At 36.5% G+C, this 23335-nt stretch overlaps 5 protein-coding genes, 1 non-coding gene and 1 pseudogene across 7 annotated transcripts; 1 reads left to right on the forward strand and 6 right to left on the reverse strand.

Moving 5' to 3' along the window:
• Positions 1-17: 17 nt before the first annotated feature.
• LOC106359418 lies at positions 18-2993 on the reverse strand (annotated as a pseudogene).
• Positions 23-239, reverse strand: LOC125577509. Its single transcript, XR_007315918.1, has one exon. It is a non-coding gene; the product is annotated as a small nucleolar RNA U3 (small nucleolar RNA).
• Positions 2994-3250: 257 nt separating the features above from the next.
• LOC106362419 (NLR family CARD domain-containing protein 3) lies at positions 3251-6780 on the reverse strand. 2 transcript variants are annotated; one of them, XM_013802309.3, is made up of 18 exons: positions 6580-6780; positions 6256-6508; positions 5961-6176; positions 5835-5893; positions 5593-5730; positions 5411-5485; positions 5219-5302; positions 5063-5124; positions 4914-4983; positions 4758-4833; positions 4545-4675; positions 4412-4471; positions 4254-4328; positions 4055-4159; positions 3872-3967; positions 3726-3806; positions 3532-3633; positions 3251-3451 (listed from the first exon to the last, which is right to left on the reverse strand). In XM_013802309.3, the coding sequence occupies exons 1-18, from the start codon at positions 6625-6627 to the stop codon at positions 3383-3385; spliced, it is 1800 nt and encodes a 599-aa protein (XP_013657763.1). In that variant the 5' UTR covers positions 6628-6780; the 3' UTR covers positions 3251-3382. The 2 variants fall into 2 exon arrangements, with proteins under 2 accessions (XP_013657763.1, XP_013657764.1); XM_013802310.3 differs by having other exon boundaries at positions 5961-6183.
• A 630-nt stretch (positions 6781-7410) lies between these two features.
• On the forward strand, positions 7411-8918 carry LOC106362418 (iron-sulfur assembly protein IscA, chloroplastic-like). The gene is made up of 3 exons (XM_013802308.2): positions 7411-7738; positions 8072-8290; positions 8608-8918. The coding sequence occupies exons 1-3, from the start codon at positions 7564-7566 to the stop codon at positions 8748-8750; spliced, it is 537 nt and encodes a 178-aa protein (XP_013657762.1). The 5' UTR covers positions 7411-7563; the 3' UTR covers positions 8751-8918.
• LOC106362417 (RNA cytidine acetyltransferase 1) lies at positions 8791-14938 on the reverse strand. The gene is made up of 27 exons (XM_013802307.3): positions 14813-14938; positions 14404-14549; positions 14198-14289; positions 13949-14120; positions 13741-13863; positions 13488-13661; positions 13277-13387; positions 13059-13192; positions 12879-12972; positions 12655-12753; positions 12413-12549; positions 12212-12309; positions 11869-11992; positions 11699-11786; positions 11514-11613; positions 11377-11429; positions 11084-11260; positions 10960-10997; positions 10781-10874; positions 10524-10703; positions 10333-10441; positions 10183-10252; positions 9955-10102; positions 9727-9855; positions 9491-9616; positions 9316-9381; positions 8791-9222 (listed from the first exon to the last, which is right to left on the reverse strand). Exons 2-27 carry the CDS (start codon positions 14506-14508, stop codon positions 8989-8991), a joined length of 3075 nt encoding a protein of 1024 aa, XP_013657761.1. The 5' UTR covers positions 14509-14549; positions 14813-14938; the 3' UTR covers positions 8791-8988.
• Positions 14939-18310: 3372 nt separating this feature from the next.
• On the reverse strand, positions 18311-19336 carry LOC106360307 (zinc finger protein 5). The gene has a single exon (XM_013799899.3). It carries the CDS (start codon positions 19055-19057, stop codon positions 18440-18442), a length of 618 nt encoding a protein of 205 aa, XP_013655353.1. The 5' UTR covers positions 19058-19336; the 3' UTR covers positions 18311-18439.
• Positions 19337-20870: 1534 nt separating this feature from the next.
• On the reverse strand, positions 20871-22943 carry LOC106360305 (B3 domain-containing protein REM9-like). Its single transcript, XM_048738270.1, has 4 exons — positions 22605-22943; positions 21843-22247; positions 21478-21772; positions 20871-21386 (listed from the first exon to the last, which is right to left on the reverse strand). Exons 2-4 carry the CDS (start codon positions 22245-22247, stop codon positions 21358-21360), a joined length of 729 nt encoding a protein of 242 aa, XP_048594227.1. The 5' UTR covers positions 22605-22943; the 3' UTR covers positions 20871-21357.
• Between the last annotated feature and the right edge of the window lie 392 nt (positions 22944-23335).

Here is a 23335-nt window from a genome sequence, read left to right on the forward strand (position 1 = left end):
GAAACGAATAATGAAAAAAAGGGACCTGTCAGACAACCGTGCGACCACCCTAACCGTGGTCGAGACCAGGCTAGGTAACGATCCTCTACAGCACAGAGAATCCGAAGACAAACCACGCTGTTAATCACGCTCAGATCACACAGTAATGAGTCATCAACCAGGGTTCAGGGACTGTCTCCTTAGAAATCAAGGATACAGAGGTACTTCCTATAGAACAGATCCTGTTCAAGTAAGGTCGTGACCCCTGATGCTTTCTAGAGTTATATAAGCAAGTCATATCTCCTTTGTGTCACCGATGTGGGATTTTCTTTTCTCAGTCATAACGCTTTATGAGAGACGTGTGATTAGTTTGTTTAGAGAAATGGTAAATTAATATGGTCACAACACCTCGAATACATTAAAACAAAGGTTTTTAGCATTAGAAGAAATATTACAAGAGTATTAATATCATAACCTTGCCCATAGATATGCAATTTACAAAAACAACTGATTCCTTACAGAAGAACATAACTTAAACAAGAACCCAAAAGGCTTAGTGAGTTACTTAAAGATTCCTCTCGTGTGGCTCGAGCCAAGGAAACCCTAAGAAATCGAAAACTTGTTTCTCCGTGGAGAGTTTCATGCTGGCACTTGCTTTACCACCCTGACAAAGAAACATGATCACATGCTCAAATAAAAATAAAATCATTCATTCATTCCCTTTTAATCATTCACATTGTTGTTCCCCTTACCCGGTTACCACTTGAGCTGTGAGTAGCTGGGAACAGTCCAGTGTCATCGAGTCTATATCCTTTGGATTCCGCCAGCAATCTCAGCCTGCATTTTCCATGGCATATCAAATATATAAAAAAAGGATGTGCGTGTGTGTGTGATCTTTATTATTTTAGCAACACTATCTTTGGTGAGATGCATAATGGACTATTATTATGTTCATATACCTTCTGTTCAACACGTCGTTCCCTGTCCAGGCTATGAGTCCGAATGCATGTATATCCCTCGGATAAACCTGTTAGAAAAAGCTGTTCCATTTCTTGCACCTACAATATAAGGAGAAAGCTACGTCAAGGATTGGAAGGACAAACAAAACTCAAGTTGAAGTTTAAGAATCACACCTCCTGGCGTGGAATCCTTGTTCTAATATCATCAAAATATTTCAACCCCAACCTCTGCGCATGCGTAAGTGAATCCTCGTTCTTCAAGTCATCTAATGTGCGGTGTCCTTTCTCATATAGCTTGAGTGCAGTAGCAGGACCAATACCCCAAACTTCCCCAAACAAGCTGATTGTTCGTACCTTCAATCAAAGTAAAGAAACATTCCCAGTGGTAAACAATCAACCAAGGAAATGTATTAGACATGGTTCTCTAGCTCCAGGTCATGCACAGTAATTTCTTAAATGAATTTAGATCAAGAAAAAAAAAGAAGCAAATGGTGTCTACCTGTGTTTTTATATTTTACTGAAAATGAAAAATGATAACTTTAATTGAGGACTTCAAATTTACCTTCTCATCTGTTTCAAAGTGTTCTAACTTGGATAACTTCCCTGTTGTCACGATTTCTTGAATCTGCCAAACTCATGTAGAAGAATAATGTTCAAGTTCTCACAGAAGTAATGACAAAAAGCTATTAATGATACAAAAGCTTAGAACTAGAGCAGATGAAATATTTGGAAGTACCACAACAAGTATTATAAGGTAAGTGTATTCACTCACATGATCTGTCAATGACTTTCCAATCCCAGGGAGGTGTTTGAGCTGATCAACGCTTTCAATCTTGGTGGGAAACTTTTCAATGACCGGTATAGCTTTGTAATAGCTAAAGGACCTCCTATCATCACCCAAAGCTTTTGAAAGCAAGAGAAAAAAGAGTCACGACTAATTAACATCCTATAAAAGAGAAATATATTTTAAAAAAAAACAAATACCAGTAATAATCTTACCTCTATATATGTTTATTAGCTTCCCAAATATCTCAGTGATATTTCTGTTCAAATCGGGTGGTTTGTAAACCGACGTGGGCTATAAATCAAAAGAAGATTAATAAGAACTTCAGCAATCATAAACAGCAAAAGATTTAATCAGCAAACGAGTCAGCCAGGCTAACCTCTGATTGTGGACTAGTAGTGGGAGTCTCTGCATTGCCTTCACCAGGACTGGGACTAGTAGAGGGAACAATACAACTAGTAGGTGATCCTTGTGTATTGTTTTGGGTATCTAAGCCTACGGTATCAGAAGAATCAGGGGAGTCCTTAGCTCTTTTTGGAGTTGATGGTTGATCCTCACTACCACTCCTTGCAGGCAAAGACTTTTTGTTAGGCTCTTCAAATTTGAGAAGATACAAGTCTTCATTAGCCTTCTCTCCTGAAGTTAGACTATCTTCTAACCACTGGTAACGCAGAAGGCGCTGCAAAAAAAAAAAAAAAAAAAAAAACTCTCCTTTTTGACCTGAAGTCTCTTCTTCCATACATAAATATCAAACATTTAAAAAAAATTTAAAAACTTACTCCTTTAAAACGAGACAGGGGTTCTTTCTGGAATTTTCCGACAAGAGCTTCGGGAGTCATGGCGAGAACATGAGTGACTTTCTTCGTCAACGAACCTTCCTCGATCACTGCTCCTCCCATTTGAACCAGCTTCTGCTTCCATATCTTCAATTCAAATACGCAAATAAATGGATATTTGAATGTGACGAGCTTTTAAAAAAAAAACAAAGTTGAGAAATTTTTGATTCTCTCTCTCTGAGCACAAACCTGCAATCGACGGCGCTGGACTCCGGTGTCCACCATGAAAACTACCATTCCGGCGAACATCCCGTCCCGGTCCGGAGAAGGCGACCGGTTTCTCCCTCGCTTTGGCGCCATTTTATTGTTCATTCACTCGCGCAAATTTGCTCCGTGTTCCCAACAGCACCGAACGGCAAATTATGTGAACTACTGTGCCGTTCAAAGCAGGAGTTACCCTCGTTTCAATTAACCGAATCAAATCAGACCGACGAGACCTGTTCTAAACCGGGTTTTATAGTTAATCAAAGTGTGACACGACAACACTAGAACTAATAACCATGAGATCTCTTTAACCATATTTTATTCAGCTCAATTTTTTCATTGTTTTATCTGTGTATATTCTCCAGACAATACCAGATTGATTGATAGCCAAAATTATTCCAAAACCGGGATAAACCAGCCGGTAATTTGGTCGGACTTTCATGAAACTCTTCTTTGAAATTTTTTAAGAAAAATGAATCTTTTTACCGTTAACCGAAAAAAAAGGAACAAGTTTTATTTCGGGCTTGAAGCCATTCAACAACACCTCTCATAAAGAATGAGACAACAACTACAGGTGGCAAAATTACTGAGCTTCAGTTTTAATGTCTCTCTCTCTCTCTCTAGAAGAAAATCTCTACTTCCTTTTCAGTCATCTCAAGAACATGGTCTCTAGCATCCGTAAGAGCACTCTGGATGATAAAAAACAAAGGGCAATGTCTCAGTAACCAGAATCTTTAAACAAGAGACTTGGTAAGACATACGTTCTTACCTGTCCAAACTTGGTGATGAAGTTGTTCCCTAGGTTTATCGATGTAACCGTGACATCTTCGTTGGCCTTTAAAGCTTGAGCAATGGAGAATGCACCATCATCCTGTATATAAGGCAACACAATAAGATAAAGTGGCTTACAAAATTTTAAAATAAGACAGTGTGTTGAAGAGCAAAGTAGTATTCTTTTTTTACCCGAATCTCATTGAATCCTAGATCCACTGACGTCAGAGCTTCATTAACTACTTTTAAGCTCCGAGCTAAACAAGAAGCTCCCTGAAAAAAACAATGAGAATATTAAAAAACTGAAATATGCTGATAAAATCTGTCTGCAAGTACACCTCATCTCTAAGTCCATTTGCTCGCAAGTCCAAAACCGAGATCGTGTTGTTATATCTCAACATGTCTGCAACGTATTCAGCACCCTTAGCTGCTATCTGCAGGACATATGAACGAAAGATCAACAATGATAAAACAAAAACAAGCAGTTGTGAATAAACAAAACAGTTGTCGACGGGCTTTACCTGGCACCAACCAAGTTTGAGCGTCTTTACATTTCCATGGAACTTGAGAATTTCGGATAAGGCTTTTGCTCCATCAGGTCCTATGGGATTATAACCAACCTCTAACTGAAGAAACAATGAGACTAGCACTGTTCATCATCTTCCTAGTTATAAGCAAACAAGGAAACCAAGATGAGAAAGATCTTTTTGTGGCACTGACCGTCGTAATAATTGCATTATCTTTCAGAGCTTGCGCTATAGCATTAACTCCCTCTGCGTGGATGTTGTTTCCACCCTATTTTTCCATAAACAAACGCGTTAACATCCACAGATAGCTCGAGTTAGAGAGACTGGAGAAGAAAATGGTCCACTTCTCACAATGTCAATGGTTGCAATTGAACGGTTCTGCTTCAGAGCATCTGCTACCTTTTCAGCTCCCTGAAGTCATTGAGAAACATTCAGACAGTCAAACGCACACGATCTTAGCCCCATTGTTATAAAGTAAAAGTACCTCATCGCCTATGTCATTCATGTACAGGTTCAACCAAACCAGGCACTTGCTTCTCTTGATGTATTCTGCTACATAGAAGGCACCCTTTGCGGTGATTGAGTTGTTACCGAGGTCAAGCAGAGCCAGTTTCCCTGCACATAATTAGAGGTAAGAAAAGAGTTAGTCTTGAAGTATGAAGAGAGTTCTACCGAAACTGCTCAAACAAAAAAAAACCTTTGTGGGAAGAAAGACCAGCCATCAAAGCACGGATCCCTTCATCTCCAATGGAGTTTCCATGCAAATGAAGCTCCTGCAAGTAGAATGGCATATGGTTTAATGGGATTTAACTCTTGAAGAGATGATAGAAAGGGACAGAGGAAGTTTGTGTACCCGTAAAGACTTATTACCCTCAAGACCTTTGGATAAAGCATTGGCACCCAATGCACCACCATAGTTTCCACTGAAACAGATTATCGATAAATCAGCATGTCAGGGATATGAAATATAGAAAAAACATCCATCTATGATCCTAAACTCACTTGAGATGTAAATTTCGTATTGTATTATTCTCAGGAAGAGCTCCAGCAAGACTTGTGAATCCCTACCTCCATTTCAAAAGAAAAGGAGGTGAAGACACAACAGATTCAATTTATAAACCTTGGTGTTCATTTGCGCGATATAGAGTTAGAACTTACAGAATAGTCAATCATGTTATTATTCAGCTCAATAACCCTCAAGGTTGAGTTTCTCTTCAACAACTCAGCAATTTCTTTCGCACCCTGCACAGGAACATCGGAAGTACTAGGATGCATGAAATGAATTAAAAGTATTGCGTCTCACTGAGAAGTTTGAAGTTCATGTAAATTACAGCATGTGCTTAGACAAACCTCGTCTCCTAGATCAGTACTGTTCAGCTGAAGAATCTCAATGCTAGAATTTTCCATCAATGTAGCACATAAAGTCTGTCATTACAAAACAAAAGGAAACCATATCTCATCAAGACATGTAGACCTAGAGAATAAGCTCTTTCTGTTAACCATAAGAACATCCGGAAAGTATTTCGACTAACCTTAGCTCCTTCATCACCGATAGGGTTTCCAGAGAGGTTAAGAACCTTCAACATAATATTTGATTGAAGAACACCATCAAAGGCTTTAACTCCCGCAGCTGTAATCCCATTTGCAGAAAAACTAACTTCCTCAACAGTCTGAAACACAATATGGGTATAGTTACTCAATCAACACAAGAAGATCAGGCCAGTAACGAAGTTGGCAGACAACATATGCGAACGAGAGGGCGATAGCTATAAACCTGATTATACCCAAGGCTTTCAGCAAGAAAAAACAGTCCTTCATCTCCAAAGTTGCATCCTGCAACATACTCCTCAAAAGGTAAGCCACATCCAATACCATGAACTTCAACCATATTAAATCTCACCTGACATGTCAACACTTCTGAAGGACCTGAGTTCTTTAGCAAACTCATTAAGCCTCTGCTTGTTCTCCCTATCAACCTTTGCAGCAAACCCTTGTAACAGATTAGTACCAGCACCGATCGACCACTTCACTCCTTCCGTAGAAGACTTGCTATCTCCAGCTGAAGAAGTCTTTGGAGACTTTGGAGACATAAACTTCTCAACCACTTTCCACAAAACTGTCAGCTGAACAAAACAAATTAGTACTAACAAAAGAACGCAACTTTCTAAGCTTCAATGCCAACACAATCAGCGTACCGAAGGTGACGACAACGAATGAGCCAACGGGCAAGACGTTAGAAGCAATCTGCTGAACTTTAGCATTAGAAAACCCACTAACCGCTTGCGACTCATTGTAACCCCTACGCCTCGAGCTTCCCTCTGATGAAGCTCTGATCGCAGAAAGTCTCGGACTTTGCTGAAGAAACACCACCGCCGGAGAAAGGAACGCTGAGCTGCCGCGAAACTCGAAGCGTAACCTACCCCTCCATTGGTTTAACCCGGAAGAAGCCTTCAAGATTCAACTATGGAATCAGAAGCCAAAGTGATTGAAAGGAAAAAAAGGATCAGGAGTCGAGTTACCTTGGGGAGAGAGTGGAGACAGAGTGAGCTAGAGGAAGACGACGCCATAAAGAGGCGCGAAAATCGGAGTGTGAGGACGGCGAGGAAGGTGAGACAGAAGCGGCGAACTGGAGAAGAATAGAATAGAAGAGAAAGATGATGATGATGAAGTGTGTTTTATTCGCGCTAAGCGCGTGTTTTTTGGTTCGGGATTAACCCAACTTTAAACCGGGTTTTAAATTTATGACCCGATAGTCTCGAGTAGGCCTGGGCGTTCGGTGGTCCGTTCGGTTTCGGTCCGGGTGATTCGGATTTTTGGATTTTCAGATTTTCGGTGTTATGTTCATAAGTACCATTCGTTTTTTACTAATTATCAGATCGGGTTCGGTTCGGTTCCTTCCGAGTTTAGTTCGGATCGGATTTAACCAATGTTTAAAATCATACAAAAATATATTTTTAAAAACATCGAAAATTGACCAAAAAATTTCAAAATATATAAATTATTTATTTATAAATTTAATTAAAAAAAGTTAAACTATCTAAATTAACTAGAAAATATTCAAAATAACAAATAAAACAAACTACAAAAATATTTTGAATACTCTAAAATATATAAATCACCTAAATATATATAAAAATATTAGCATATTTAACTAATTTCAAATATCTTCGGATCCTAATTTGGATATCGGTTCGGTTCGGGTTATAACTATAGTCCAAAGTAGTAAGCTTATAAGTCACATTCGGATATTTCTATAAAACAGTTCGGATTCGATTTTGATGTTTCCGGTTCGGGTTAAGATCAGTATTTCGGGCTGAGTTAAAAACGCCCAGGCCTAGTCTCGAGATTGAGAAAGGGCTTAAATGTTTCAGTATTATCTATTTAGGTTCATAACATGAAAAACATAAAACATGTGGACTTAGATAAACTATTGATCAAAAAATTATTTAATTTAATTATTTTTCCTGTTCGTCGTCTTCTTCTCTCGGCGATTCTATTCGGTGATGATGGCGTTGGCTGGAATCGCGACTTCGAATCCAACTTTTCTTCAGCTAAGGGTCTCTACGACAAGCTTACGTCATGTGGCTCCACGTAATTCGATTTCATTTCCTCGTTCGTCGTACGTGAATCTCAATCGGAGAAGCCGTCTCTGTGTTCGGTCCTCCTCCTCTGCTCCAGGTTCGAATTGATATCACGAAAGTTCTCTTCTTTTGATTCGCTTCTTATAGAAATGATTCGAAAGTATGGATTTTTTTTTAATGATTACTATAAAAAGTATCGATCTTTTTTGTTGTTTTGAATATTCAGACATGTTTTGAGTTCTGCTCTTGTTTGGTTTGCGTGTTTCACGAGAATTGGAAAGTACCGATTTTTTTAATGATTACCAAAAAAAGTGTCGATCTTTTGTTGTTTTTTTTAATGTTCAGACATGTTTTGACTTTTGAGTTCTGCTCTTGTTTGGTTTGCGTGTTTCACGAGAATTTGAAAGAGTCTTGTTTGAGGTTTCTACAGTGGCATCTGCGATGGAGGGATTGAAGCCGGCGATATCATTGACGGAGAGTGCGCTTAAGCATCTGAATAAGATGAGATCAGAGCGTGGGGAAGATTTGTGTTTGAGAATTGGTGTGAAACAAGGAGGTTGTTCGGGGATGTCTTATACGATGGACTTTGAGAACAGAGCTAACGCAAGACCGGATGATTCCACCATTGAGTATGAAGGCTTTGCTATAGGTTAGTTTCTTCCCTTGGTTTGTTTTGGGTAATGCTTTTATATACAATAAGGTCCAAGAGGTGAGATCAGTTAGTTTATGTAGAGTAGTAGACTCGCCATGTTATGTTAGGTGGTTGTTCGGTAACGATAATCAGATGTTCTTGTCTGGTGAAGCTAGTTTTAGACTGATTGTTATTAAGGAGAGATTCTCTGATGTTTGCAGCTTGAATCATTGAACTATATCAGACTAATAGTCTAGACTTCGGTTCGCTTGAGGCTACTGTTGTTTTATGCATCTCTAAAAGGAAAGCTTAGGTTTTTCTTTTTGTTTTTGCAGTTTGTGATCCAAAGAGCATGCTCTTCCTTTTCGGAATGCAGCTAGATTACAGCGACGCTTTGATCGGTGGAGGCTTCTCTTTCTCCAACCCTAACGCTACACAAACCTGTGGATGTGGGAAGTCTTTTGCTGCCGAGATGTGAAACACTTTGTATTGCAGTAAAAACACATGTAGTTATAGACTTATAGCTAATAAAGCATTGTGTATTATGGCTGTAGAATTTATCAACTGAATCAGAAACAATGCAAGCGTTTTCATATGTGATGTTCAAAACAAAATGTTATAAAAATATTCAAGTTCTGGTTACAAATTCAGAAAGCAAAAAAAAGAACAAGTAATCAAAATCTTCTGGTCACGGTCTGACACACGTTAGCTCCAGATCAGGCTCTTCTCTTCTTGTGGGATTTTGAGGAGTGCTTATTATCATGGCCTCTCTTTTTGGCGGTTTTATCAAACCCACTTGGTTTTGGCTTGTATTCAGGTTTTGTAGTCTCGATACTGATGATACCACTTGAAGAGATCTTAGACTTTTCCAAAGCTTCAGCTTCTTTGCCACCGATAGCAAATTGTTCAAGCAGCTCAGGATCCAATTCTATCTTCGCCCTCATTTGTTCCTTTTAAATCCAAAACATTTGAGTTTGAATGACTTTACTCGACCAAACATGGAAACAAAAACAAAAATATAAGAATGAACAGGGGGTACATACCTCGACTTGTTTTGCTCCTTCCCTGAGATCTTCGTCTACAGATACATTGTGAGGTTCAAGCACTCTCTGCAGCCACAAGTCATCATCATGAATCATATATTCAAATATGAAGGATTGTAAATTACGGAGCAAAGGAACATAAAAGTAAGCTTTTAGCTTTGAAATCCGAACTTACTTCTTTCAAACGAGGGAAGGTGGCTTCGATCTCTGATGCTGCGATTCCATTCAAATATTTGTATAACTTCTTACCAACCTTCAATAGAAGAGAGTGTATTTGCCCCCTCTCTAACTGCATTTGTCTCTGTAAGTGAAATGTAATGATTCAAATTAGAACATCCAGATGTGTCAACAAGTTTATCTCTAAATGTCGGATGAAACATGGGTCCAAATCATCAGCGTTATCTTATATACCTCGATGGTAGAGAAATCAGACTCTTGCAAGCCCAAGCACAGGAGTACAGAAGCTTGAACATATGAAAGCGAGACCGGGAGCTTCTCTTGAAAATAGTGATGTGCTAGAGTTTTGCAGAGGTCATAAACCTTTTAAAAGACAAGAAAGAACATATCATCACCAAAAGGAGCAAAAATATATAATAATTTAAAACTCTATATATTACTTGAGCAGAAAATGTATCTAACCAGATTGAAGTCCACAAGATTGTCAGTGTATGCTCTGAGTCTCTCCATATCATAAGGCGAAAAGACTCTGTCGAGTTTCTTCAAATATCCATTTGCTAAGTTTCCTGAAGAATCAACTTCTGCGAAGTTGATCTTAGGGTTTAAGACACTAGACAAAAGAGTGACATGAGAACAATGATCAAATTCACCAAGAATGGAATGAACCAAAAAAAAAGGTTTAGTGCTAACCTCATTGCAAGTTTATAATCCATCTTCTTGAACTTATCGCTCAACAGCTTAGAGAACCTTATCCTGAAATCTGAACAAAAGAGAAGAAGTGGCCAAAGCATTAAAACCAAGAACGGCAAAGTCTAGTTCTTGTTAAGAAAATCAACAAACCTTTATAGAAGGGAGCAAAGAAGCCCAATTCATCTGACTCACTAACTTCAAACTCTTCGTTGTTTAATGGTTTCAGAAGCATACATGTGTGCTCACCGGTCACAGAACTCTGATCCAACCAAATATAGAAATTGTGTTATTAACTACTACTATACAAGCCATAGATAAGAAACTCAGTAGATTATGCTTACTTGTATCTGACTGATATAGAAAGGAGCAAATTTGTGTTTCCTCCAGAAACGGAAAAGATCCAAAGTAAGACCAAAAGAGACACCTAGGTAGTGGAGTCTCTCAGGTCGTCGATCGCGAAGAGGAACCAGCAAAGGTGGAAGATTGGCGCGTGGTTTTATCTGTTCCTCAAGCAAAGAAGCCTGTGGAAAAAGCAATCAAGTAAGAAGTTGAAAAAACCAAACAAAAAGTCATACAGATAGATAGAAGAACCAAGAACCTTCTTAGCAGCTTCGGTAACTTTAACTGGTGAAGCCTCCACATCGAGTTCATCATCACCTTCTGATATTGAAGCTAGCTGACCCTCAAAATATCTGTCCACATCAATCAATTAAGTCATTATCATCAAGCTTTGATCACAGCTTAGTGTTTATGTATGTACATTTTCATGCATTTTACCTGGTCAATAGTTCAACCGCAGCAGAACCATAACCCATCTACATAGAATGCAATAAGGAATCTGTTAATTTTTCATCGAACCTAACAGATAAAAGTAATGAGAAGCCTGAAAAATTAAATTCACCTTCATGGCGTTGGGGTGGACTGCTATGCGTACAATACGAGCACCAGAGAGAGTTGGAAAGACAAGGTCCCGGAACTGTTCACAGAACTTCCATGGTATCTGATCTCCATGTGGTGAATGACCATCTCTTAAACTTCTGACAGCTGATTTCTCAGATATCTGTCCTTCAAGACACACCTGCAAAAGTACAATCCAGAATCAGTCACAACAATACTGCAACAAACAACTAAAGCAGATCTATTTTTTTCAACTAACAGTGTTTCTCAAACAAAAAAGAAAGTATGAGTCTGTACCTGAACAACACAGAGTATATCAGGGAGCTGGTTTTTGGATTCATCAACAGGACCTGTACCACAAATAGAAAGTTAAGGCGATACTCTAAATCTGGTGGATTATATCTAGCTATAAATAATTGAGTACAGTTATATACCGAGCAGCACAAACAAATGATGAGCAGGAGCATCCGCCAGCAATTGAAGATCATTAGGAGAGTTCTTGTAGTGAGAAGAGACACAAAGTGCCATCATTCGCTGAAGAATACCACTTAATGTCAAGTTACCATTATCAAAACGAAGTAAGCAAAAAAAATTAGATTGTAAAAACAAATATGATTACCTGTAGAAACAACTCACTGTCTTTGTGATAAGAAAACAGTGTGTCTCGGTTGACATAGTAGAGATCACACTGGCTTGGCAGAGGATGACTACAAAATACAGAAGAGAACAATCAAACAGAGGAATAAAGGGATGCAAACGTTGTATTATTTTTACATGAAATCTCCATACCATGAAGGACTGGGGAGACAATTAGCAACATCAAGGCATAGTAGACCATTGAGCCAGGATTCAATTGGATCTCCAGAAGCGTATCTAATTGACTCAGTAAGTTCTATCTTCTTGAAAAGGCAACCTGGATTCAAAGAAACTTCAGTCAGTGTATTCCCCAATGTAATGATTCACATCATCTACAGAGCCAAGAATAAAAAGGATATCTAATACTAACTACTATGAAAGATACATTAGCTCTAGTAGCTGTGAACACCGATCAGATAATAGATACTAGGATCTCTACGAAAATCTATTGATTGTCACACGCCAAAATCGAAAGCAAGATATAGCAGTTAAATACCAGAAAGGGAGCCTTCAACACCAGTAGCAGGGGCTCGGCTTTGTTCTTCTAACTGTTGAAGGAGTTTCAGGGACAAAGATCTACCGGTACCTTCATAGCTTTGATAAAGAAAAATAAAGAAAAGGAAATTAGCAGTTAGCTCAAATTATAACCACGACATTCATAATGGAAGTGTAAGCATAAAATCATTGTCTCACGTACCCACTGACAGTGGAAGATAAGAAAACTAGGTAAGGTCCAAGTAGCGACTTCACAACTGGCAAAGGAATTGCTGCTGCTTCATCAATCACCAACAGCTCAACTTGTGAGAGCTTCTCGTGTTCATGAGGTTGTATATACTGAACAAGGAAAAAAAGCAATTACCACTAAGTTAATAAATCAAATATTATCAGAACATTATCAGACAAACCACAGCTAATTAGAAAAAACAGGAGTGAACAAACCTGGATAGTTTGCCTGTGCTGTTTAAAGATATTTATCCGTACGATTGCTTTCTTAAAGTCAGGATTCACACTTCTCACAATATCATACTCAAGATGTTCCTTCAAAAACATATGGGTTAAGAGAATGTTTAGGACATCAATGAATAATATCAAAAACCTGTAAAATTTTTACTCTTTCTTTAAAAATTGACTTTAAATATGTGCTGCAGAAGATGTTTATATACCTTGTATTCAAGAGCATCGAAACCTTTGCAAACAAACTCGAAGAATGTTTTCAAGTTATCTGGGCTTGGTGCTGTTACGTAGATATTAGAGTACCTAGCAGCAAATAAGATCATACCAGTAAGCTAACAAGTATTATAAGAACATTTGTGAATAAAAGAGTACATTAACACAAAGCCTACCCAGCAGCAACAGCTCCGGCAACAGCTAGACCAAGTGCGGCAGACTTTCCACGCCCTCGACTAGCAATTAGAGCAACTATGCTCCTGAGGGTCTTATCCAATATTGCATCGAAAAATGTGACAACAGCTTTACCCTAAAAAGACAAAGCAGACACTCAATCTTGATCTAATGTGCAACACTTCTTCATCAAATGTACACAGGTGACAAAACTACATACCTGATCCAATGTGCAGCACTTCTTAATCAAAGGACCAACAGGAAAATCATCACTTAGTGCATCTTTCAAACTCTTTAGGTCTTGTTCTGCCTCAGAAAGTCCATCCGTATCCTTTTATCAGAAAGGCATTAAAGTAAACGTTACTGAGGACGCTAAGACGCATAAAGAAAGATAGTTTCTCTCAACAACCCTTGAATCTGCTAAAACTCACCTCCTTTGCTGGAACTTTTGTGATAGATCTGATATGAGAAGAAAGCGGCAATATATTCAACTCATCATCCATGACGACGCACGCTTTGCAGGACGCTAGTGATAACAGAAAACGCTCATTGAAACGTCCAGAAGTTTCAGAGTGTGACTCAGTTCGAAATCTATCGTGCACATCCTGATACGAAAACAGAACCAATCATGTAAACTCCAAATAACTAGTTAAGCAAACAACATCAACTACCAAAATCACATACCATAACCATGGTGCATAGACTAGTAAGCGAAGCAAGAGACTGTAATAACAATACAACTAGCCCACCCCCTTCCACCGTCTCAATGGTTCTTGCTAGTAGATTTGGGGTTAGAGCTTCAAAATCCTGAACATACAGAAATAAAATATAAAAGTCTTACTAAGTTGCAGCAACTGTATTACTTTATATCATCATTAACCAGGCGGCATACCTGTAGGATGCACATGCCATAAGTATTCCCGAGGACTCTTTCAGAGTCTTTGTACATGCAATATGTTACTTCCCCAACATCAAGAAAAAGAGAGAAAGCGTCAAGCTTTTCAGGATCTAGTTGTCCTCTCTCCTTCATCTTCTTCAGCTGCTTCGAACGTTTTTTATTGTGACTGCACACAAAACCAATCTAACTTTAATATACAGGACCAACTATTTTCTGAAACACAAGGATGGTGATAAATCGAACCTGCTAATGTCGAGTCTGTTCTTGTAGCACCATAGCACACTTGTGTTAGACTTCACCATCGATTTTGACAAAATGTGATGAAGATTCACTATCTGTTACACAACGAATAGAGAATGTATTGTTAATTAATCTCCCTAACCCCCAAAAATAGCTTCCAAGGAAAATGCAAAGTAGAGATTCTTTATAAGAAGAACAAAAGATATTACCTGGTCACGAGACTTGTCACCGACGATGACAAACATGGAACGGTGTCTAAGCTTAACACCGTTTTCAATCAGAGTCCTGATACGTTCGTCTACCTTCTTCCTCATCCTCACACCAACTTCTTTTGCTTCCTAACCACAGTTTCGAGCTGTTTGTGCAAAAGATATTAAGACAAAGCCATGTTCTTTTTTTAAGTTCTGGAGTTTCAAGACATAAACTTGTTTGAAAATAATCTTTCCTATTTCAAATTCGAGTCAAAAGTTTCAAACTTTCTATGAGAAACTCAACGAAGCAAAGTCTCAGAATTTATAAAAAAACAGCAAAAACCACACAAGCGGCTTTCGATTCCCAGCTGTGAAACCAATACTTCGTAAGCGTGATCAATAGTAAAGCCTGTGAAGGAGAACGAACCTGGAGATTGAGGATGGTGACGGAAACGAGCAGAGAGGGTGAAAAGAAACAGTCGTGAATGTAACAAAGCAGAGAAGCCAACCGTAAGCTAAAACCCTAAAACCCACAGGGTATCCACTTGTAAACCGAGATCCGACCGGTTTGGTTTTAAATCGGTTATCGACGCGCATTGGGCCCATAAAAGCTGTAACTTGTAGCCCACTGGGCCAATAAAATACTAATTAGCTATTGTATCTCTAGTTTCTTTATTTTTAGAGTTTGGTTTCTATTGCTCCAAAAAGAAAAAAAAGAGTTTGGTTTCAAAAATTCTAATAGATTGAAAATATTTTTTCTCCTTTAAGTTATTTTTAAATACTTATAACTTTTTAAAAACATCTTTCAAAAATTAGTTCTATCTATTTATTATTTACTATTTACGGCACCTGATAACAATCTACAATCTACCAAAAACTTTAAACTAAGATTTGTAACAAAATCTGCATATTGAGTTTCAGTTCAAAAAAAAATAAAAAAATCTGCATATTGAGTCTGAACTTGATTTAAAATATATAAATTCTTCTTGCATTGATCGAGCACTGAAATAGAGTGATACGTTCTTTTCATAGAGAATACAATATACATATTCTAAGAGATTGATGCCTGCACACGACATGAATCGAATATTTACTATTTAGCAAATAATGATGCACGCAAATAGCCAACTACGTATTAAATCAAGATAAAATTATATTTACTTGTCACTTAGTACACGTCTTCAGCAATCAGAGCTTCTTCGAAGAAGTATCTGATCGATGGGATCCTGCTCTACCAAATTATTTTTCTAGATCAACTGATTCAATTAAAATCAATATTAATTAAACTTACATCTAACGCCAGTGTTTTGATTATTAAATCCGGAATCATTCAAACCAATAAAGTAACCGATATTTCTTGTCCTATATTACGTAGAAAAATAGACTGTCCTTTTAAAAGATTATAACTTCGCAAGTACACACATAACGAGTCTTTCAAAGAATTACACTTGAACAATAATTAAAATAGAAAAGTATATGCATTGCATTTTATATATACTATAGTTTCCTTGATGGTCAAATGTAACGATGAACCACTCAGTAGGTTTAAAAAAAAATAGATTTGCTTTAAGAAAGCAATAATGTGTTGATAAAAAATTATAATGGGTGCATATGCCATTTTATATTTTATAATCCATAATTGAACACAAGGATTGGTGGTACAGATGTCGAAGTCTTGTTGAAGAAATGTTTAATCAATTTGATCAACAAGCTAACCTTACCTGGCTTGGATATCTTTATCACCCACAACACCTAGATAACATTATCTCTATTTCTTAATAATTCATTTAAACTTGAAAATTAGTTTAATTATTTCGTTTAGTAGCTATCTTCTATAAATTATGATTACATTTCATATGCCATGATAACATGTTGCTTGTTATGATAATAAAACACAAAAGAAAAATACTTATTAGGTGACCTGAGTTTGAAAGGAACTTTTAGGGCATGGCGAATAGATATCCTATTAGTTTAAATTCCTCTGTATATGCATGTTCATCGTTTACTAGAATATCTGTATACTGTATACATTCAAATACAAGTTCCTATAAAAACAACAAATACTATATACAGAATGAACTATATATATTTCACTTATTGTCATCATAAATAGTTAAAACAGTATAAACTTTTTAAAAAAACGGTACAAATTTTTCTTAGAAAAAGAAGAATAATAATCGCACTCGCAGAATGATATACTTGCTGAAGATCCTTGATATCAGTTATGCTAGGGTTTGCATTTTTTTCATTATGGATGTCATGCATGGTTGGTTTGTCAATGTATTAGATAGCATATATATTTGCATTTTATCGTTAATGATGATTAGCGAAACGTATTAAAAAAAATAACAAGATTTTACATTAACATCATATATCCAAACATAGCTATAGTATTTTCTATGAGATAAAAGAGAACGACAATATAATGTGTAAGTTACAACTGCTAAAGGAAAATCCCAACTTGAATGAAAACGAATGTATAGTTTTCTTATATACGAGTTGTGATGTTCCGAACTTAACAAAAACATTATTACCAAAATTAGGAAACATACGAAATGGACAATAAAGGAAAACCTTCTTTTGCGAAATATTAAGTGGAAGTATAAATGAAATGGGATAAGCATCTAGTACACACATAAGCAATATGGAGTATTGGAGTTCCGTTGGTGTTGGAAGTGACATGTGTTTACACAACTAAAGGGGCTTCCAACATTTGATGTTGGATCTTTAATTTAAGCTTATCATTCTAATCACGCAATTGATTAAATATATAACCTGCCGACTCCATTCTAATATATAATAATATAGATGTTTTAAAGTAAAAGCCAAATATGAATTGATGAAATATTTATTTAGAGATTTAGTGGGAAAATTCAAATCAATCTTACACCAAATCTATTTGAATGAATAAAATCTAAGTCAAGAAATGCCACCACTAAAATTCACCTATTTGGTTCTTCGTAAGAGTATTCACAATTTACATATTTCTATCTCTCCTACTTATTAAAAAAACATAAATCAAATCCTCAGAAAGACTCATTTAAAAAAATGAGGAATTTAAAGCAAGTAGCCCAAAAAAAAAAGGAATTTAAAGCAAAATCATTTTCTTATAAACTTGGTTATTATGAATAATATATGGTTAAATTATGAAATCTATGAAGTTCATTCCCATTTATGATTTTAGGTTATAATATAAACATTAAGTTTGTATAAACATATATATATATATATGTGTGTGTGTGTGTCATAATGTCCATATGTATGCACATGACAAATTAAATGACTTTATCACGAATTACATGAGTCTTTTAAAGTTCATTAGCTTGTATAAATATGTAATTAATATATTCATTTACGCTTCTTAATTAATATAATTACACTATATCATTTTGTAACCTTTTGTATGAAATTTCTAGCAAATATTAGAAATTTGACTACAAACTAGTGCGTGTACGCACATATGCACGTATCAGCAGATGTCTGCACCACTACGTACAGTTTGTAAGTAATTATGTACGTCAATATATAAAATGCACCAACAAAGAAGCACGCACACATGAATTGATAAATAGACTACTCGTTCAAAAAAATAGACTAAGCAAAAGTAAATGTATTAGTCAACTCTAAAAATAAGAAAGTGAAGTTTCAATCTGTTTTCTCCACCTATTAAGCAATGCACCACTTAGAACAATATCACAAAATAATTAATGACTAAAAATATAGAAACCTTGTCAATTAGTATTCGGTTGATAACCTAAGGATCAAGAAAATTATATTGTGATTAGTACTTGAAGTCTTGCTCCGATCTACTGTTTTTTATTGGGCGATGGTTGGAAATTTTATGTATGTATTGTGAATTTTATACTGTAATCTATTTCAGGTTGTTTTAATAAAAAAAAATATAGTTATATAACCTCACATGAAATGAATAAAAAAAAACATAGATAAACCTAAACAAATACAGATCAAGTTTCATCAAGAAATACTATGTCTCGTTTTCTTCAGCAATAAAATACATCACTAGTATACATTTTAAATCATGTCTCTCACTATGTTATACCGTATCTCCAGCAATCCCCAGATGAAGATCCAGCGACTTAATGCTTCTCTTCGGACCAGAAGGAGAAGTCAGATCTCTCTGAAACTGAATCATGTTTTGCCTCACACCCGGGTACACCTTACCCATCTCACCATTTTGTTCAATAATATCTTGAGACATGTCCTTATTACCAAAGCTAATCTGCGACGAAATCGGAGACCACTCATCGTTGAACAAACCCATCTGATTATTCACGTGCATGGAAGAGAAGGCGCAATATGACGGCGTCTTGTATGGTCTCTGAAACGACGTCGTTATCGGTTGGTGATGGCTGGTGAGGTAATAGCCGATGCTGGCTCGTCGAGCTTGAAGCTGAAGCCTCTTCTTCTTCAACCTCTCCTTCTTGTGAGCGTTTTGGTGACCACCCAAGGCTTGAGAATTTGCAAACTCTTTGCCACAGTATTGGCACTCGAGTCTTTTAGCTATAAACGACGTCGTGTTTTTCGTTGAAGAGCTTACACTATCGGCCGTTGTGACTTCAGGGGAACGACCACCGCTGATGAGTTCGAAGCCGAACAGTTTAATGGTCCTGTCGGAGGACGAGCCTGAGGAGCTTTCGCCTGTGCGAGACATTGTCGGAGATATATGTGTATATGTATTCTGGTTGGTTCAATTAGCTTTAGGATATGTACGTAAATGATCTTCTTTATATAGCAAAGGTCGAGAGACGGAGGGTGTTTAGTTTAATAATTTGTAATTAATGATGCATTGCATCTGTGCTATAATATATTACTGGAAGGGTTTTTATATTAGTCATGAACAGCATCGACTTATACTGTTTAGGGTTTTATAATATAGTATTTGTTTGAATCTAAAGTGTGACGAGAAATGATCTTGGAAAATAAACTCGATAGGTACTTTATATATGTACTTAATAGTTAATACAAATATTACACTAAACACGGGATACTTTTTATACAAATATGTGGATACCACGCGCCTATGTATATTCAAACGAGATAGAAACATATTTATAAAGACTTAACTTGTCAACTTGTTTCATCTTTGTCTTATGCATATTACATTATACACATTTGCTTAATTTTTACAACCCGTGACTTTAAAATATTGTGGGAAAAATACTATGTTTAGTGCGTGTATAAAATAGTTGTTTGTGCGTGTATAAAATAGTTTGATTAAGTTGAGATATGCATAATTTAAAATTGTATATGAAAAGGGATATGCAGCTATGATCACACCACTTGTGACAATCAATACAAAAGTTATATTCTAAGCTTAAAGAGAAGATTAAGATGTTAATATCATATTAGAAATAAAACCACAAGTCAAAGAAAGATATGAAGAAATAAAGCTAATCAACATAACCCAAAATAATCAACCGGAAGGATAATACTTTGATTCCAAAAATAATGTTAAAAGTTTAACTATCCCAATGGCACGCAATAACCATTATATTTTACATCCAGCATCATTTATTTATTTTTTTGTATTAAATGGTTCCTTTTTTTTTTTTTAACAACCAAATGGTTCTTTCTTATACAAAACAAATGAGATGTCGTCCAGTGTTCTCATCTAAAAAAAACTAATTAATCTATAGATTTAAATTATTTTTTGGCTTCGACTGTTTCCAACCGCTCCGGACTATACCACACTTAATAATAACAAAAAAATTTACATATGCATATATCTATATATCTATATGTTTTTGTTATTATCATGACCGCAATATAGTTGTTCCGCATATTGCCATTCGGACCATTTGTCATATATGTTTATTATATGTTTTAAAGTTTCCCATCAACTAAAATTGCTGGCATGGAGAATTAGAGAACTGATCATGGAACATGGATTGAAGCTTCTTTATAGCTCATCGCAATGTCTTCCACATAAACCAAATCTCATTTGTCTAGTCACCGTGAGAAAAGAAATAAAAGGCCTATATTGACCATGTTTAATAAATGCTAATTAAATGATTAAATTAATGAGGGAAATTGTTAGTTGCCAATTGAAGGAATACAAGAAGTGGGCAATGATGCAAGCATCTATACTATACAACAAATAAAAAATATATTCTTAAGGCTAATCTTCAAAACAAGATCTTGGGCAAATCTTCATAAAGCATGAGAAGACATTATTTTAGACAGAAATATATAACATATTAGAGAAAGAGTATAGATTATTCTATTTCAGGTGAATCAAGTCATAGGATAATCTTATTTTAATAAAATAATTATAATGAAATGGCATTTGGCTTGGACAGTTGTTCCATTAAGACCCCACTTCTATGTAACTTAAAAGATAGATCAAGACAATTAATTGAAATAATAATAATTAATCTTTATTAGGTGTTGTAATAATGCCACTCGTACAACCTAAGAGCATGAGCATTGGTGAACTCCACTTTGGGGTTCACCAAATTTTTTTAATATTTTTTTGTGGACCCATGAACAGTTATGAACCCGAATTTGTAGTTTTCTGCATTAGTGAACCCGAAGAAAAAGTTCATAGGAATAAAATAATAATATTTTTTTTAAAAAAAAAAATTAAAATTATTCAGAATACATGAATAAAATATTAAAATATATTATAAAATTTATGAAAACATTTTATTTAACCTATGTTTTAGTTTTAGAGTTTAAGTTTTGGTTTGTGTTTTCAAATGTAGAAAAGCTATGTTTTAAAATTTTATGTTGTTTCTTAACTTAAATTCAATTCATAGATACATTTTGTTCGATGATCAGTCTACGCATTCAACAAAGGAATTAAGTTCGAGAATGTTTAACTTAGGATAAAAGTTCACATAGAAAAACCATTCAAGTTTTACAAACCGAAATACATAAGTTGATAAGTTGCTAATGAAACAAAAAGAAACAAGTTAAGATGATAGAGAGGAAAGACCGCAAAAGAGCCATCTAATTTCGTGAGGTAGAAGCAATGCTACCTGTAGAAGAAGAGAACACAAGTTAAAGCATAAGCAAAGTAGTAACATTGAAAATATAGACAACACAAACAAGTCAAATGAGAAGACATACCATCGATTCTGCTGAAGTGCTTGATCAGTAGTTCAGTACACTCCTTCCTTTCCGGACATACACACAGTAATGGAGTTGTCGTCCCGTCTCCAACCACGTTGAACACAAACAAATCTCCGTTGGTGCATCTGTTATCACGACAGAACTTTCTCCACCCTCTGCTGATGTAATATGCGCCGTCTGATTCGCTAAATCCGAAGCGCGCAGTCCATGACTTTCCCTCCTTGTTGACAAGTTTGACCTCTTTGCATTGTTGGTTCAAAGCACCACACCTCATAGCTTCCACAGGAAGAAACTACAAACACATACATAACATCAGCCAAGAAGCAGTACTAGAAACAAACAAATAACTAAATTTTACGAACCATTTTGTCGTCCTTTTGATTTGTAGGAGTAACCTCAGCCAAGAAGCAGTAGTCGTATGAGAAAGTAGGAGCATCATCCGCGTGAGGATGTGTATACTGAATCTCACAACAGCTAGGACCAAAAGGAGTCACATGAAAGACCATGTCTCCTTCGTGTTTGAAGATGACAATGTCACCGATTCGAAGATCATGTGCTTCGGTGAACTCTTTCCAACCTTTCGTGAGTGTCCTGCCTTCTCGGATCACCTCCCAAATTTGATCTGAAGCGTCCGCTCTTAGCTTCCACGGTTTATTGATCTCAGCCCCTTGTATGTGTTTTGAGTAGAAGTCAAGTGGTATTGCGACGCCACTTTGAAAACCAGGAAGAAGAGGCTTGAAGAAATGAGGTTCTCGGGGAGTTTCCATCTGCAACAATCGAGTTTTAAACAAACCGTGAACCCTCAATCGCAATTATTAGCACACATTAACGACAGATTATTAGCACACATTACCACAATTGAACTCCCATATCGATTAAGAACCCTAAATAAAAAACCCCAAATCGATTTTAAATCACACAAATCGCAAATCCCTTTCGAACATTCAGAGAAACGAACCCTACATGAAACGACCATGACGATTTACAGCAATTATTCGAAACCCAGACTTCGATTTACATCCCTAACGCGAAAGCCCCAATTTTGAATTGAAATCCGAGAAAACGGTTTCGAGTTTCCACCACAAAATCGAACCAATTCAACCCTCAATCTACTCGATACTCACCTGAGCAAGTGGAGAAGACACTCCGTCGTCGATTAGAACGAGAAAACCTCCGGGAGACGAAGTCGCACGAAATATCGCCTCTCAGAAAAAAACCCTAGCTTTTTGGTGGAGAAGAACAAATGAGGCGATACACGTCGAACCCCAACTTTCCTCCTCCTCTACGCGCTTTCGTTCAGCAAATCAACACCCGACGCGTGGCTTGAACCCGCTTCATACGGTATCACTCGCAAGGCCCGGTTCATCAAAACGAACCCATTTTTTATTTTCTTTTATTCATCGGTCCCTTAGAACTCGAGCCCATGAACCTAACTAAAACCCCTACTGCGCATGGTCTAAGATCCCTGATTGGAAGACTTTCTTGCCACCAATTGGTGTCGCATGCAATTTAAAGCTCTTTCCTCTCTCTCAGGTCCCTTATTTTATTTTAGTTTTAGTACTATACTAGATAAAGAAGAATTCCAAACAAGTATGCTGTCAACAATAATCTTATATTTATCCAATAAGATGTGGAATAATTTTAGCCCATTATGTGTTTTTTTTTTCTTTTTTCGAAAGTTTCTTTACGGTGGCTACTAGGTGGGTGGGTTGGTTTCCGTAATATTTTATATATCTTCATATGATATATATCAACTATTGTTATATTTATTTGCATTCCCATCCAGCAATGTAACATCAATACAACAACCATGTCTGAAAAGGTAGTTAGTTTACTTTACCCGTAAAACTTGCAT

Source organism: Brassica napus, chromosome A8 (assembly GCF_020379485.1).
Source record: "Brassica napus cultivar Da-Ae chromosome A8, Da-Ae, whole genome shotgun sequence".
NCBI classification, from domain to species: Eukaryota; Viridiplantae; Streptophyta; class Magnoliopsida; order Brassicales; family Brassicaceae; genus Brassica; species Brassica napus.